General features: G+C 44.9%; 1 protein-coding gene across 1 annotated transcript in view; it reads left to right on the top strand.

Annotated features, from left to right (window-relative positions):
- The window catches only part of LOC142564374 (transmembrane protease serine 2-like), a 113393-nt gene extending 98460 nt beyond the window's left edge, over window positions 1–14933 (top strand). Inside the window, exons 2-5 of the mRNA XM_075675359.1 lie at window positions 10456–10532; window positions 12834–12949; window positions 13748–13886; window positions 14775–14933. Coding sequence (XP_075531474.1) covers window positions 10530–10532; window positions 12834–12949; window positions 13748–13886; window positions 14775–14897 — 381 coding nt within the window. The 5' untranslated portion in view covers window positions 10456–10529 and the 3' untranslated portion in view covers window positions 14898–14933. The remainder of the gene's footprint in view (window positions 1–10455; window positions 10533–12833; window positions 12950–13747; window positions 13887–14774) is intronic.
- Window positions 14934–17132: the final 2199 nt, after the last annotated feature.

The raw sequence follows: 17132 nt of genomic DNA, 5'->3' as shown, positions 1-17132 counted from the left end.
TGACTCAACCTGCTCACCATGGCGTCCGTTGTCCTTTCTCTTATCAGTTGCAATCCACAGTAATCAAGATGTAACAGATATAACATGGTGTCAGAAGTCAACTAACCCGACGCAGCAGCTCTTAGGCCCTTCAGAAACGCGGCATCAACGTTATTAAGTATGGCACTCCCGCTCATTCAACCACCCAAACATTTCGAGCCGGGCAGCAATCCCGCCGAAGCGTGGTCGGAGTGGAAAGCGGCCTATCAGCTTTACGAAGCAGCATGCGAGTACAGCGCGAAGCCAGAAGCAACAAGGCGAGCACTGCTACTTCACGTCATGGGTCCAACAGCGCGGAAGGTCGTGGAGACATTCCGTTTTTCTCCGCCAGCTGAAGGTGAGCAAAGAAGCGACACAGTTGCAGCCATTTTTGCATAGTTCGATGAGAGATACCTTCCGTACAAAAACGTGACACAAGCGTCAGCCGTCTTCAACAGCATGTGCCAGAAAGAAAACGAGCCCATTGACGAGTTCATTGCTGAACTCCAGCAGCAAGCAGCAAAATGCGACTTCGGTGACTAGCATGACCGCCTCCTGGGCGACAGGATCATCATCGGCATTCGGGATGCAGCACTTCGAGAAAGGCTGTTTCGCGAGAGAGACCTAACACTGGAGAAAATTGTCGTGACGTGCAGAGTTGCGGAAATATCCAAGCAGCATGCGTCTTCGCTAGCAACGGCAGCGGATGGACAAGAAGTGAATGTGGCCAACTTGAACAGAAAACACAAGCAAGCTCGACAACAAGCACTCGATAAGCAACAGCCGAGAGGACAACCATCGTTGTACCGAAAAAGTCAGCCTAGAGAAACAGTATCTCAACGTACATGCGGCAGGTGTGGAACCTTGTACCAACCCCGACATTGCCCCGCCTACGGCTCTACCTGCTACGCGTGTGGGAAGGTGGGACACTACGCGAGCGTTTGCCGTCAGAAGCAACGAACAATGCAGAGAAAAGTTCGGATGCTTGGCGCCGACCAAGGTGACGACCCCGACCAAGAACTCTTCTTGGGAAGCCTCACCATGGACATTGTGGAAAATGCATCATCAGACTGGTTCGAATGCGTCGTAGTCAATGGCCGCGACGTGAACATTAAATTGGACACGGGGTCCGACGTGAGCATTCTCCCTGAGCATCTAGTGTTGAAATGGAAGCCCCAGCCGACTGTGACAGCAACAAAGGCAAAGGTCACAACTTACTTTGGTGAGCAACTCAACATTGATTATGAATCTGAGCTCTCTTGCTCAGTGAAAAACAAGCAAAGCATCCTAAAATTTTTGCTAGTCAAAGAAAGCCTCAAGCCAATACTTGGAGCAGCTGCATGCACAGCGCTAGACTTGGTGCACAGAGTCAGGAACATTAAAGCAGTGGAAAAGGCGTACCCCTCAGCTTCTCAACAGCTCGAAGCCGTGCTCCAAGAATTTCCTGATGTATTCAGAGGCACTTGAAGGCTACCTGGAGAATACAGCATACACCTCCAGCCAGATGCTAAGCCTACAGTTACTGCCCCTCGTCGTGTACCTAGTGCACTAGAAAAGACTGTGAAAGCTGAACTCGGATGAATGGAACAGAATGGCATAAACAAGCGTGTGACGGAACCAACAGACTGGGTACATCCTATCGTCATAATCACGAAGAAAGATGGAAGTGTGCGAATCTGTCTTGACCCAATGAATTTAAACGCAGCCGTGAAGCGACATCACTATCGCATTCCAGTTCCAGAAGAACTGTTCGCGCGGCTAAGTGGGTGTACAGTGTTCTCAGTTTTGGATGCTAAGAGTGCATTTTGGCAGTTAGCTCTTGACGAAAGCAGCTCGTATTTGTGCACATTTGCCACACCTTGGGGACGCTATAGGTTCCTTCGGGTACCATTTGGCCTCAATACAGCCCCTGAAATTTTTCAGCAAGCAATTGACAGTATCTTTGAACGTCAACGCCTTGTCACGCCATACTTTGACGACATCTTGATCGCATCAAGAACACTTGAAGAGCATGTGGCACACTTGCGTAAAGTGCTCAGCACAGCACGAGCTAACAACCTCAAACTGAACTATGACAAACTTAAACTGGGTTTGCCTTCAGTCACCTACCTAGGAAATCAGATGACACAGCAAGGCATCACCCCTGATCCCAGTAAAGTCAAGGCGATCAATGCAATACCAGCACCACCTAGCAAAGCTGAGCTTCTTCGCTTTCTGGGAATGGCAACATACCTCATGAAGTTTGTCCCGAATTTCTCAGCAAAGACACAGCCCCTTCGAGAACTTCTTGAGTCTGACATCGCATGGCACTGGACTCCTAAGATGACGGATGCATTCAATGAGATCAAGAACAAGCTGACAACAGCCCCAGTGTTGCACTATTTCGACCCTGCACAGGCTATAGCCATATCCACAGATGCAAGTTCCTATGGAATCGGCAGAGTTCTACTTCAGAATGGGCATCCAGTAGCCTATGCGTCAGCAGCACTCACACCAGCCCAGCAGCGCTATGCGCAAATTGAGAAGGAACTGTTAGCTGTGGTGTTTGCCTGTGAACAGTTTCATTATTATGTCTGTGGTCGCAGCATTGTGGTTGAGACTGATCACAAACCTCTCATCGGTCTTCAGTGTAAGGATTTCCACAAAGTTTCTCCCCAGGCTACAACGCCTACTACTTCGACTGCAGCGCTACAATGTGAAGTTAGGTGCTTACCAGGCACGTGCACCAACAGTTCCAGACACGCTGTCTCGAGCCCCTGATCGAGCAGCAACCATTAAGACCTCAGACCAAGAGTATCAGGTTCTGACCTGTACATTGGTGCAGGCCTCAACCCCAAAGCTAGCTGAGATAAGAAGCTGCACAGCTACTGATAGCACACTTCAACGTGTAGCCTGGTACATCCAGAAAGGCTGGCCTGATAAAATCTCAAAAGTTCCACCAACAGTGAAGCCCTACTATTCAATCAGGAGTGAACTGCACACAACTTATGGATTTCTCTGTTACGGTGAACGACTTGTTGTGCCCCAGGCATGCCAAAAGGACGTACTCTCAAGGATCCACATGACCCATCGTGGCATAGTCTCGTGTAAGAATACAGCTCGTCAGAGTGTCTACTGGCCTCGAATAAGCCAGGACATTGAGGAGATGGTGTCTAGTTGTGAGCTCTGCCAACGCCATCAGCGAGCTAATCAGTGAGAACAGCTCCTTGACAGAGAACTGCCGACACGTCCGTCGGAAAAAGTTGCAGTGGATTTTTTTCACCACAATGGTGCCACATATTTGCTGTTAGTGGACTACTACTCCAAGTTTGTAGAGGGCAAGAAAATGTCAAACACTGCAGCCTCACCTGTGATCTCAGTGCTCAAGGACATCTATGCACGGTTTGGCATACCTTCAGAAGTCGTGACTGATCAAGGACCTCCATTTGACTCCACTGAGTTTAGAAACTTCAACAAGGAATGGGACATCGTCCACAAACCAACATCACCTCTTTTCCCTCGCTCAAATGGACAAGTTGAGAGAACGGTCCAGACCATAAAAGCAACAATGACTAAAGCGCTTTCTGAGGGCAAGGAACTCTCAATGGTACTCATGAACCACAGAGCAACTCCGATGAATGGCCTCCTATCCCCAGCAGAGATGCTTATGGGAAGAAGGATAAGAACGTTTATTCCAACCCATGCCAGAACCTTGTTACCACACTACTACCATAAGGTGCTCCAGAAGAAGCTTCAAACAAGGCAGCAGGCACAGCACAAGTACGCAGACCAGCATGCTCGAGACCTGCCACCATTGGGCAAGAACCTACCAGTGTGGTTCTGGCACGGAAAGAAATGGGAAAAACAGTCATAACCCAAGTAGGCCCAGAGCCACGGAGGTACACAGTCACAGCAGCCAATGGTCAAACGTACATGCGCAACCGACACCACCTACGAGTGCGACGCCACTCAAGGGATCCCCAGAAAACACCTGAAGCCTATTATCCCGTTGAGTCAACAGGAGAAAGTGAGCCACACCATTCCTCACGCCAAAGTCTTCCGCCTGACCGATCCTCAGACCTGAGAACGGTGCCAACGCAGTCATTCCCGACAAAGACGCGCTCGCTAAGACCAGTGAGAATTCCTTCAAGATTTCTCCTGTGAACGTCTTGTATGTGTGTGTTTCTCTTTTGTCTTTTGTTGTCAATTCTTGTGTGGCGGCGTGTTATGTAATCGCTAGCGCCCCCTACGTTTCCCTCTGCTAGTTACGCAATAAACGCCACTCCCAACTGGGCGATAGGCCAGTGTTGATTCAACCCGCTCACCATGGCGTCCGTTGTCCTTTCTCTGATCAGTCGTAATCCAAGTAATCAAGATGTAACATATATAACACTGAGTACGGGCCCAAGTCCCAACGCACATTTGTACGCCTTGCGTATGAGAGCATTGGGCTTGTTTCTTTCTACTACCGTGCAGTTGTGAAATGCTGCCGTGTACTTTATTTGACAAATGACGAAGGCTTATATGAGTCATATGACACTGCCTTCGGCGATGCCCGCGTGTTTGTTGGTGATGCGTCGAATGAGCTGCATCGTGCTGGTGGCCTTTGCCGTTATCTTCCGAAGTGCTTCGCCATTGCCGCCCTTGTGTTCGATCATCATTCCTAATACCCGGATCTTATCTACCATCGGGATGGGTAGGCCGTTTGATGCCGTTAATTGGATCTCTTCTTTTTGCGGGGGTTATAGCCTTTAGGTAGGCGCCCCTTTCTGACTGGTCTACATAGGCGCAGTTCGAATTTTTCAGCCGAGCAGGCAAGTCCCGTGCCCACCAGGTTGTTTTCGATGCATTGGATGGCCTGATGTAAACGTTGCTCGATCGCTCCATCACTGCCCGTTGTCGTCCTGATCGTAATATGATCCGTGTATAGCGTGTGATGCACTCCTTCGATTTGAAGCAATTGGTCGGGTAACCCCAGCAGGACGTGCAGGAAGATGGTCATTAGGAGCGTTGTTCGCTCGGCTGGCTTTTTTTGCTTGGTTAGGCTTAATTTCACCTCTGAAAGGCAGAATGTTTAAAACTTCGGATACTCTCTCTGAAATGTCTGGTTAAACCAATTTTTTTAACTCGCAGAGTAAGGTTCTAACAGTACATTTCTTCTACGACAGAAGCACGTTTGTGAAGCATTCCCATCCGCACAATCGTAATGCTCCACAGCAAATTCTGGAAATGGCGAATTATATACCACAGCGCCGAAGGCATCGTTCCTTCAATGCTTTATTGTATTCAGATGGCGGTACACTTACAAGATATTTATGATGCAGGTAACATTCTACACGACTCGCACTTTCTCTTGGTGAGGCTTTTATTCTTACTTCGATTACAAAGTGGGATGTGCATCTTAGATTAGTTTCCATCCAAGTGTGAAGAGGGCATATGAAGGGCTACATTTGGGATTGTAAATGCCACTCTACCCGCCATTCTGAACGATGCACATTTTGTGATTGATTTATTTTGTCAATGTATCTGTCATTGGCGTCACTAGTTTGATAATTGGATGCGTCTCTGACGCACCTAAATTTTTGAACATTTTCCTGAATTTATTTTTGTTTGCGTGACTTTGAGCGTTGCTTAAATGTAGCCGTTACGCTACAGATACCGCGATACTTAGAGCAGTAAACATCGAAGAGCAATGACGGGACCGGGAGCATAGAAGAAAAAGGAAATCGAAAAATCTTAGAACTGTTAAAGCACTGAACAAAACTAGGCAACAGCCGCCGCTTCGTCCGGTGAGAGCTGCAGAAAAAGTTTGAATAGCCACAAGATGTTCAAGTAGCAAGACCTGAGTGGTTGCGTCTGCGCAACAAGCATGGTCACAGTATTTCTTGGGCATTTCAAAGGCTCTGAGAGAATTCCTTATTGAAGCTTCTTCGGAATATGCAGATGATAGGTCACATCGGAATGGATGTTTTTCTATTACATGGCGCAAGACGTTCGCTGTTGCTCAATATTACTGAAAAGAAGAAGAAAATTTTGTTTCAAAGGCTCATTAACGAAATGTTTCCAGGAAATTAAGCATTTTAAAGGGTTCTAGCCCTAGAATCACTATTACAAAAAGACCTTGGTTTTTTTTTTCGCCATTCCCATTCGATATACTTCGGTTCGCCTTCAGGTAAGCAAAATAAATCTCAGGACCATTCTTGTCATAACGTGCTATTGGACATCCTCGCATATATATAATCTGAGTATTGCTGTCGCGTAGTAACAATAAAAATAACGATAGCGGGAAGAGCCGTCGTTCGAAGGACAAGTAAAGCTTTTTCCAGGAGATCAGCTTACGTTTTCTTTTACTAAGTTTAGGCCCCATAAATCACTCACTCTAACATCGGTAAAGCAAATTTTTCATCTATGAATCCCTCCTAACTTCTCCCGACACACCTTAAGATGATTCATACACATGGAGCTTCTTTATACTGGGGTCCATCTACGGGGTTGGACCTTCACTCGAAGCCGATATAGGAAGCTTGTTCAGGAATTCGCAGATGCACACTTTAGAAAAGAACGAGATGTACAAATCTTGAACCACTTCTCAGAGTGAGTTTTTCTGAAATGCAAGTACCTTTCAGAGTGAAATTAAGGGCAAAGCCTCACATACGTCTGATTCAGTTATGCTTTGAAAATGTGGGTAGTCGAGGAAAGGAAAAACGTTGCGTTTGTTATACATGTTCTCGCAATATTCAACTTAGGCATGGTGAGTTGCAAGAATTCTGTCTTTTTTAGGCATTTAGGAAGAGAATACTGTGCACGATTTCCATTTGACATGTATTGCTCCTAAAGGCGACTTTTTTCATTTCAATTATAGACTAGAATTCTTGTGTAATTCACCCGTAAGAATTCAAATACAAAAGAGGTGTCTGCAAACTACAGAGTTTTTCTAACAAATAAAATTGCGATGCGTCTCTGGTGCACTTCGTACGAAACTCGGTCAAGAAATTCGTATTTCGAATTTCTGAGTTTTTATTTCTCCCAATTTCACAATTCAAAATTTTTGAGGGTGCTCACATGACGGTCCCATCAATGTAAATGCCAGTCTCAATAAGTGGGCTCTATGCTACACTTCTAAATGTCCACATGCATAACAGAGAGGTTTTTAAGCAGAGCGTGTTGGACATGCTTGTAGGATCTAGTATGCTGGCATGCGATGAGTAGCCAAAGCTATTTTTGATTGTTCAATATGCTCACAGGAAGCGTGCAGACACTCGTCCTTTAGCATTTTTGCACCATAGCAATGGAATTGAGCGCACATGTGCCGAATGATTTACATAGGTTTTTTTTCCAGCGGTGTGTTCAAATATGAGAACCGAGAGTTTTCCCGTTTATAACGGACATGTATTTTGCGGGTGCATGCCCGAGTATTCAGCAGCTTCTTATTCTTGTCGCTATTCTAGACAGTCCATTTAGCGCTCTGGAAGAGGGGTCTACCCTGAATTGCGAGATATTGTTTTACGTAGTATCGTAGCAGAGGGCGCATAAAGGCTACCTTAGCAGACCGAAAGTTTAGTTTTACACTACAAAGTTGAAGGCAATACTTATGAAAGGAACTCGTTGCATGGAAAGGAAGCATATGCGCATGTACTGCGGGACAACTCCCCACTAAAATAAAGCATATAATTTCGAGTACAAAAACTGATTTAAAATATTCATACAATTATGTAGCGCGGTCATCACGCCCATTCTTTATACTCCAACATTGCTTATTTATTGTTGTTCAGAAAACTGCAAACATTACTGGCAAGCGTGATGAAGCTCTTTGAAGCTCCTACGTTGAATTGGTATACTTGGAAGCCTTGGCAACCAATACTTAGCCGCCCACACAGAAGCCACAGCAGGTAGCTTAAAACAAACCCAACAAGGCCAAAACTTTTTAGAGCTCGGATGCTCTCAAGACCAAATTCACTCTAACTTCGAACTTGGAAACAGCATTCACTAAACAGCGCATGAAATGCAGGAGCGAAAATTGTCACAGATGCGATGGTCGCAGTCCGTAACACACATGCCTGTGTTTTTGTTTTGTTGTATAAATTTTGATAATATATATGGCTGCGTTAACGTGATCCGTTTTTTGAGTCCGTTTTCTGGGGTGCACAATGTGCCACATATTGTAGCTGACATCATTTCTATTAACTTTTTCATTCATGTGCATTTCGTTTGTTGCCGACCTACCTTCTACATTTTTCATTCTTACTGTAGTCTGCTGTTCCCTTTATTCTTTTTTATCTTTTTCACGACATGTCGCACTCTATCCGCGCTTTTAGTGCATGATTTCACTATTATGCTCTTCGCAGTTGCTGCTGACAATGATTGTTGTTAGGGCTGTGGTGCACTTCCAGCTAACGTTGTTGTTGGCTTTTTCTTCCATGTTTCCAGCATCCCAGGTGTAGAAAGATGCGAAATAATGTTGAAAGTTGCCCAAAGTTGCCCAAAATAGCAGCATCGAGGCCCCCATGTAGAACGCTTGTTAGCACAGGCGTTAGAAACCGTGGAAGAAAACGAACACAGGCACAAGACGGACAACACCACCTCATGGAAACAGCCATGTCTTACGTAGTAGTATGCAGGGTTAATGACCCCCCCCCCCCTCCAATACACGGCGCAATGTACCACCACGGCGATTTCCTGCAAGCAGTCCTCTCATCTAAAACCACAGCCTCAATGATTGTAATAACAGGAGTAATCATGGCCCAAACCAACAGCACCCTCATTTGCATAACATAGTTGAACACCGTGGCAATCATTGCTCACGGGAAAACGGATTTAAAAAAATATATTACGTGCCAAAACTACGATTTGATCGTCACGCACGCCGTGGGGTGCTCCGGAGTAATTTGTACCACCTGGGGTTCTTTCACGTGCACGTAAATCTAAGTACACGAGTGCTTGCGCATTTTTCTCCCATCGAAATGTGGCCGCCATGACCGGGATTCGATACCTTGGAAACTCATTTCACGATACTCACCACTGATGGAAAGTAAATAATACTGAGCCCCTAATCACTCTGTAAAAAGAAGCAGCTACTCTAAGCACGAAGCAAATAAAAAGCAGAGGCTCTACCTCAGCAATTATTTTGAGACATTGGTAAGAGCTGACGAAACAATTAAAACCTACAGAGCAGTTTTACAGAGCTACAGAGCTGAAACATAGCCTTTACATGGGACGCTTGTTACTTCACTATTGGAACAAAAATACATCGTTTTCCCAAGTTCAGAGCATTGACACGAATACAATTCGCTCTCCGACATCTAACTCCAGCATACGCAAGGCCACTGCAGAATGATGCTAATCCCAAACATACTGCCTGCAAACGAAGAACGTTACCGAGGTCGTAACCGTAGATGAAACAAATCTCTCTAATATGCACATATTGGGGCCATGGCACAATACTTACCATACACAGTGGGATTTCCTTGTCTTTCGAGACGCTCATGAATCCTTAAGACGCCGCCAAGTAAGCACCCCACTCACTTGAAGAATGCATGACGTACGCAATATCTCGTTATCAGAACTTACTACGGTCCTTGGGCTCCTAACATACCTCGCAATACCTTACAATACGACGGAATTCCAAGGAAGCTCACATTGCAAGTGTCAAAACACCGCAAGACGCAAATCAACCCTAATCAAGAAGACTGTCGCACCAACACTTCAGTTTCTTGTCACCGCTTCTAGCCAACCGAATATCTAGTATATCCTCTGGAGAAGGGGCTCGGGTACAATATATGTTTCGTCTTCATCACTGTACAGGAAGCTATCAACTGTGTGTCGAGGGTTTCAAGGAGCCTTAACATAAGCTGATTGAATATCCGTAATTTCTTATTTCACAGGTCGTCTCCGATCAAATCAATAGCCACGGTAAGTTTAAGCGTTTGTCATTTTCCGTGCTGAGTTATGTAGGGACTGTCTGATATTATTTTTTTTGCATCTCTCAGGTATGCCAGTGAGAAAGCACCAATTAGCCAATGTTGCTCAGTTAAGTGTTGGCGTTACCTTGGTATGCTGCAACACAAGATGAGATGTTAACGGCAGTGAAGCGCCAAATGAAAGGAGCTCTTACAAATACCGACTACGCTAAGCCTAATGTTTCTAATGAGAATATATTTCTAAGTTCCATAATTACTTTAATTTCTTGACTACTTCAACATTAGACAAACTAATAAAAACAGTAGAATTATTTATATTGGCAAGCTTTTCATTTTTAAATGGTATAGTATATACCAAGTTAATTGGAAAACCTATTTCGTGCCATTATCAAAGCCAGTCGAACGATGTGCCGTTACACTACAAAGGTGTTGTGAGGATCTCTGTGAAGATGCCTGTGCTCTTTTGGAGCTCTATTGTTCCTAGAAAATTCTCTTTAACGAGTAATACAATTATTCACCCGATCATTGCGTTATTTTCCAGGGTGCGGAGTATCTGAGCCCGTGGTTGCCAGGATAATTGGCGGTACAAAAATTGAGAGGACACAAATTCCCTGGATGGTAAGTTGGCTTAACTAAGAAAATTAACGCTCAATGTGTCGTCAAAATCAGCCACGAAAGGGTATATGGTGTTTTGTGCGCTACTTCTCCCTGTCAGTTCACGTGCCACCTTTATTATTCAAATGGCGGAAAACAGTTGGCATCAGAAGTGGGAGTGTGCGAATTTTGGAACCATTGAAGATAAATTCATTATCCCCTCGAATTCTATTTGATACCTTACTGTTTAAAATTGCCAAATATTTCTTTCTTTTGTTATAAAAGACAATTCACTCATTGGACTTCTCGAATACTGAGATCTTATGAAATAAAGGATGTTTCCAAACATTATATTGGAAAACAGCCGCAGTTGCCGTACAGAACTGTCGGTTGCTGAGCGACTGAAATGGTATAAACTTTTCTGAATAAATTTAAGCCATTCATAAGTAATGCCGTACTGCTAGGCACCTTACTCATGTGTCTTCATTAAGGGTGCCCAATAATTTCGCCAGCGTGTCCACGTCTGCATTTCCCTAAAAAACCGTAAGCCGTTCAGCTAAATTATACGGTCTACGGGAGCGCGTGCCACACTGCATTGACGCGCTGTCTTCCAGCCTGGTACCGGCTGTTGAGACGAGCGCTCTAGCAGTGGATCCCATCATCCCATCACCAGGCGCGTCCCATCATATTTGCCCTCATGTGCCGCAGCTTTTATTAACGGGTTACACTGCTCGTCGAATAAACATCCAACAGGCAACCACCTGTGCCACTTACTGTGCTCCGGCACATCTGTTCCACTGTTTCACTGATTGACTGCGGTGAGTTGCTCGTCTGTCGCGCATCGCATTTCTTCGGCTGCAGCCTAGTGCCTGCTCTGGCGCCTATCTACGGCTCTTGCAGAATGCCTTGCTTTATTCTCTGACCCCGTGGCCTTATGTTATCGGAAGCGCTTCTAATATTTGTGCCGCTTATTCAACCGCAGTTTCTACATCGGCGTCCTTTGTCGCGCCACAGTATTGCAGCAGTGGATTGACACTATAAACTGTAAACGTCGGAGCAGCGCGTCGACACCGATTATTGGAAGCGCTTCCGATTACACCATGCCGCAGGAAGAAGCACACATTCTAGCCCAGTCTTCGAAAGGCGCTTGAGAAGTCGGTAGGCCTCGCCTTAAGCGGAGAAATGTAATGCACGAAAGACACGCGGGCGAAATCTGCCGCAACCACTCGGTGAACCGATGTTACCCTATGGTGAAACAGCGGCGCAGATACGACAAATCAGAGGAAGCGGTACAAGGCTGCCCGTTGAGCCTTTAGTAAACACTAAGCATACGTCGACTAGGGGAGCAACTTGACAGGCCATCAGCATTGTTGGGATGTGGATGCGCATCAGCGCTAGAGGACCACTCTCAACAGCTTGCACCGCGTCGGAAGGTGGTGCGTTGATGCAATTGGGCATGCGTTCCCGTGGTCCGTGTAGTTCGTGTACTTTTGCCGACGGGTCTACAGTGCGGTATCATTATACCTTTCTTCCATTCATTAAGCAGATCGCTGGCTGAGTGTGGTAGGCGCGCTGCTCGCTTGGTACGTTTCCAGCATTGCCATGGCGTGCGGGAAAATTTAAAGCAGATGTTTCTCATTTTCGAGATACTCGGGTGACCGGACGTCAAGCTCTTAAGGACTTCGACATGAGTATAGCAAATAATTGTACACTCTGCTTGTGTTCCCCCTTCTTTCCTTGCTGGCCGCCTTGTCGCGCAGCTTGTATTAATGCAACTGCACTAATTCTCCCAGCTCTTAACCTTGTTAATCTGAAAGATCTTTATTGCACAACAGACTACACACAAGCCTCCTTTTTTTTACTTTCGTCACAAATAAGGAAGTTCCTGAAATTTGATGCAATATTCAAATGTTGTTTTGCTCGAACAATCCCTTTGTGTTCGCAAATTGCAATGTGCCAATACCTATAAAGCAATACAGGCAATGCAAACTTATACTACTTCATATAAATGGGATGTCCTTTCTGCACTCGATATTTCGTTGGATTACGAATGTGGCTTATCATCAAAAAACACCAGCCAGTGTCATTTCCTAAAAATAACTATCACATAAAAGCAGTTGTGAACAAACTACATCTCCCCGTTCTCGACCTGATTCAACGCGTCCTTGAATCCATTGTGTGAGGTTTGCTGTTTGGTGTTATTCAAAGCGCGACTTTAAAGCTGCATGCATATGATGGTGACTTCTATGAAGATATATAACTAAAGCTGCACGTTACCCATCGCTCAAAGCATAAATAGTGATGAGTCACAACTCTATCTCTTAGGTGCAACTAGAAGTGACCTACCGATGGAATGTCACTGCCTTCGTCAGCGTGTCTTGTGGTGGCAGCATCATATCCCCAAGCTTCATACTGACTGCTGCGCATTGTGTTCATTACGTGTAAGTCGTTCCCGCGGAGAATACCCGTTTAGGTTAGGATTGTGTGCATTTGGCTTAAAAGGCAGTGAACTAGCGATGCTCACTTACAGCTCTTAATGGCCCAATCATTCGGTGACCGTCGGCCGTGGTGTAACCGAGCGAACGAGCACAACAGCGAAAGATGAAAGAGCTAACGCAGAGTGAGCGCTGCTCCTCGATTGACGTGCGCGTGGGAAACTGGTTTCATGCGCAGCCGTCCGACCGGTGTATGCGTGCTCGTATCTGACCTTACCGGAATACTCGTTTTATGCTATCGTCTGCTCGCGTCAGCTCTCGCTCGCGCTTGTTTGGTTTGCTTGGTTTGGTCTCCTTCGCGCTTCTTTTGATTGTCATGATTTGCTATGTCATGATATCATGATTTTGATATGTGATCGCATGCGTCACGCGAATGGTACTTTCTGGAAGCCAAGGGGACCAGCGATTACCCTGGAACCTACGTCGAGTCACGCATAAAAGCTGACGCGCTTGACCTGTAGATTAGATTTTCGACTATTGCTGACTCTGCTACAGTCTCTCTCAAATTATTTGCCTCAAATATCACAAAATGCAAACACGTGTACAGCTGCTCTCAAATTTCCCATTAGGTAGTATCGTAATTGTCCGTCATTTTTTTTTACTAAATGTATTACGTAACTGAGGCGCCTAACATTTTCCATGTTTGGTTTAGTAAAATATGCTTGAAAACAAACAAAAAGGCGCGTTCTGCATTTTACGAGCTCCTGGAGAGGACATCCTGACAATAAAGTTTCTTTTGTTTAGGAACGCTATTCCTATTTTTGCGCGGGCCTTTTACAACACCACGGAAGCTAGTCACGGCCCGTACGTGTGGGTTGAAGATATGATCCATCATCCAATGTTTCAGTGGACGACGTTACGGAACGATATCGCCCTCGTCAAAGTAAGTTGTTGCTAGAACAACCATCATCTACAAAGAAGGGTTCAAAGTTAGCTTGAATATCTAATCGCAAGCGGTTGTGTACGTGAATGTTACATCACCAGGTTAATCTGAAGGCTTGCCTAGAGAATCGTTGATTTAAAGAAAGCATGCAGTTTGGTGCACCCCAAGAACAACATCTAATGTGCCAGATGATGTTGGGAGTATTTTCGATCATAAGCCTTTATAAAGAACATGAAAGCGCTTTCGCGCAACTGCAGGACATCTGAATGTTGTAGAGTGTATTTCCAAAGTGTAATGACGCGTATCTCCAAGTCTGAAGATGATACATCTTCATATTGTCTTGTACCTATGGTGCTTGCAAGCTGGATATTTAGAAATATTTAACTGTTGACAGAATACCAGAAATAACAATGTTTCACTGATGTTCTCAGTGTAGTGGCTTTGATTTGCGAACTGTTTAAACGGCAATGAGCAGAAAATTCACCCATACGAAATTTGTTACTTCATAAGCACTAAGAATCACCGCATGTATACATCACGGAACATCAGTAATCCGCGCAAGATTGGTTTCAAGAAACGAATGAATTTCATAAATGTTGAAAGCTCACCGGTAAGGATTGATTTTTGTCTGAAGCGGCAAGCAACAAAGGAAGCAGTTCTTGCAGTGTCAATTATACTTGTTCCAGCTGTACACTGTTCGAAAAGAAAATGCAACCGGTTGAACGCAAAAACAAATGTTGCACCAAATCGGACTTGCTCAGTGTGAAGACTGCAAGTTTGATTATTTTCTTTGCTCTAATTAATAACGAGAAATGTGTTTTTCTTTTACATTTGCATTACTGCAACGTACTTTAACATGTACTGTTGTTTAAACGCTGTGGTGACTAGGTGGAGAAACCGCTGAGTTTTGACGACCATGTGAGGCCAGTTTGCCTGCCTTGTAAACGGATGCACCTGGACGGAGAACGAGGCATGGTTTCTGGCTGGGGCCTTACAGCAGAAAGCAAGTAATGCTAAAGGAACTACACTATTTCATGTGTACAAGGCTCCGACACCCTCGTGAGGATACAAAATAGTCTGCACATATAACTTCTGAAGTTAAGGGCACAACTACGAAAAAAATAACAGTGACTAACCAACGTTTCGGTTGGGGCATGGCCTTCGTCAAAGTGGAAGAGTGCCTTTTACATGACGAAAGCCTTGCCACATAAGAATGTAAGCAACGAAATATACTTTTTCTTAGGCGAATGGGCTCCTTCTTTATGTGCGTGCGTGAGGATGCGCGCGCCTGTGCGCCCGCGCGCCCGTGTGTGTGTGTATACGTGTACTGGTTGCGGGAATTCTGGAGTTCTTTTCTAGTTTACTTATCTTCCACTTAGGTAGACTAGGACGCCCGCTTCTACCTGCGGCAAAGTGGCGTTATTCAAACCTGCTTACCTCCGTTCTGATTTAATTATTTTGACACACGGCTCCACAATACGTTTGAAGGATCCAATATCTTTCAGATTCACATGTTTGTAGATGACGTTTCAGTATTTATTTGATAAAAGCACGTCCGACTTACAATTACATGTAGATTTTACCTTGACAACTTTCAGGCGATCTTACAACCAATGCAGGTAAACCCCGAACTTCCAGTGAATGGATCCACTTGGAGTTAGGAGTTTGAGCTTCTTTCCTGCAACAAGTACAGGCTATGTACGAGGTATTGTGAGGAATATGCGATAAAAGCTGCGTCAGAGGCAACTTGACTGGTCCCCTCTCCCTACACAACATAGCACCAAACACGACCATTAGGAAGCACTGCACATATCCAAAATGGAAAGAATAGCAAAGAGCACCAATTTTATATTTGAAAGGATATAAATAGTGAAACAAGCAACAAACAACGAACAATACTTCCGTTCAAATACAGTCAGACCATACAGTATGTGTTAGTGAATAACTTCAAGTAATTTTTCATCGTTAGAACATGCAGCTGCTCTTCGGTCAGCTCATATTTGTTTAGTGTTCTTGGCAGGTTGTTCTTCAGCAAATCAAGACTGCGATGGGTACGCTGTCGGAACGTGCCAATGTGCATCATGGCGGGTGGAACGAGATGACATACTAAACTGCAAGTTGGTAACAGCCCGTAGTGCTATTCTATGTTTACGGATTTCTGATTTCAGGGATGACAACAACTGATTGCCGTGCAGGCTGGAAAGTTTAGCTATGAAAATTGATTACCACTTTCCATACCGTGCTAGGATCCTTGGTAAAGTAAGCCGATTCTGCCTTATGGGTCGGCTCGCTCTTGGTTCGTCATAAGGAGCATGACTGACGTGTTTTAGACTTATTCCTAAAAGAAAACCATGCCCTCACTTTACACAGTTGTTTTTCTCAGAGCAAGCTGGTCGCCTGAAGCCATCTGGCTACCCTGACCCTATGTTAGGTTCAATGGCTGAGGCTGAACTAAGATGGATAGAGAAACAATTTTCTTGCCAGCAGCGACGCAAACAGCCAAAAACGAAATGCTAGCTGTAATTCCGTTCATTCAAAGGGAATCAAACAAAGGTAGCGCAATTGTCGAATGAGAAGGTCGCGTTTTCTGCTCTCTCAAGGTTGTCCAGATGGCTCGATTTAAGTGACCCATGCTAAATATAGCAACTCAGTTCTGCGATGAACATTAAAGCAAAATTTTTCCTTGTCGAACAGGGGCAGTTTATAGAAATTCGCTGTTCTGTGAAAGAGGAAAGAGTGAATGCCAAGCTAACAAATCACCGCATGAATAACCACCTGATGAAACACTGCAGTAATATCGCGAGCGAAACCAACGGGCATCAACCGCCCACTGCAAAAAAAATGCATCTGCGCTCCGAAATTCTATAGCTGTGCTGTTCTATCTCGCAATCGCACTGAATGGCCAACACTCAGTGTCAGGGTTAGCATCACATACAAAAACAGAGAAAAAGCAGTATTAATATAGCTTCCGTGACACTGACAAAAAACTGAATTCGTTTGTTGGCTGCCACATGAGTGAAGTGCACATGTTCGAGTGCCGCATCTACGGACATGCACCAGCCTTTTCACGACATGCGTTCGAAATTCCATAAAGCTAGGGAAACCGAGGCATACATGAATAAATTATAAAATCAAATAAAGTGATGGGTAGGAAAAATACGAACACAGACGCAGGACACAAAGCTGTCCTCCAGGTATTGTATAGTACCCTCCTTGGTCGGGAATACTATACCTATTACCCAGGAA

The sequence above is a fragment of the Dermacentor variabilis genome, chromosome 11, assembly GCF_050947875.1.
Source record: "Dermacentor variabilis isolate Ectoservices chromosome 11, ASM5094787v1, whole genome shotgun sequence".
NCBI classification, from domain to species: domain Eukaryota; kingdom Metazoa; phylum Arthropoda; class Arachnida; order Ixodida; family Ixodidae; genus Dermacentor; species Dermacentor variabilis.
This window is presented reverse-complemented; position numbering and strand designations above follow the sequence as displayed.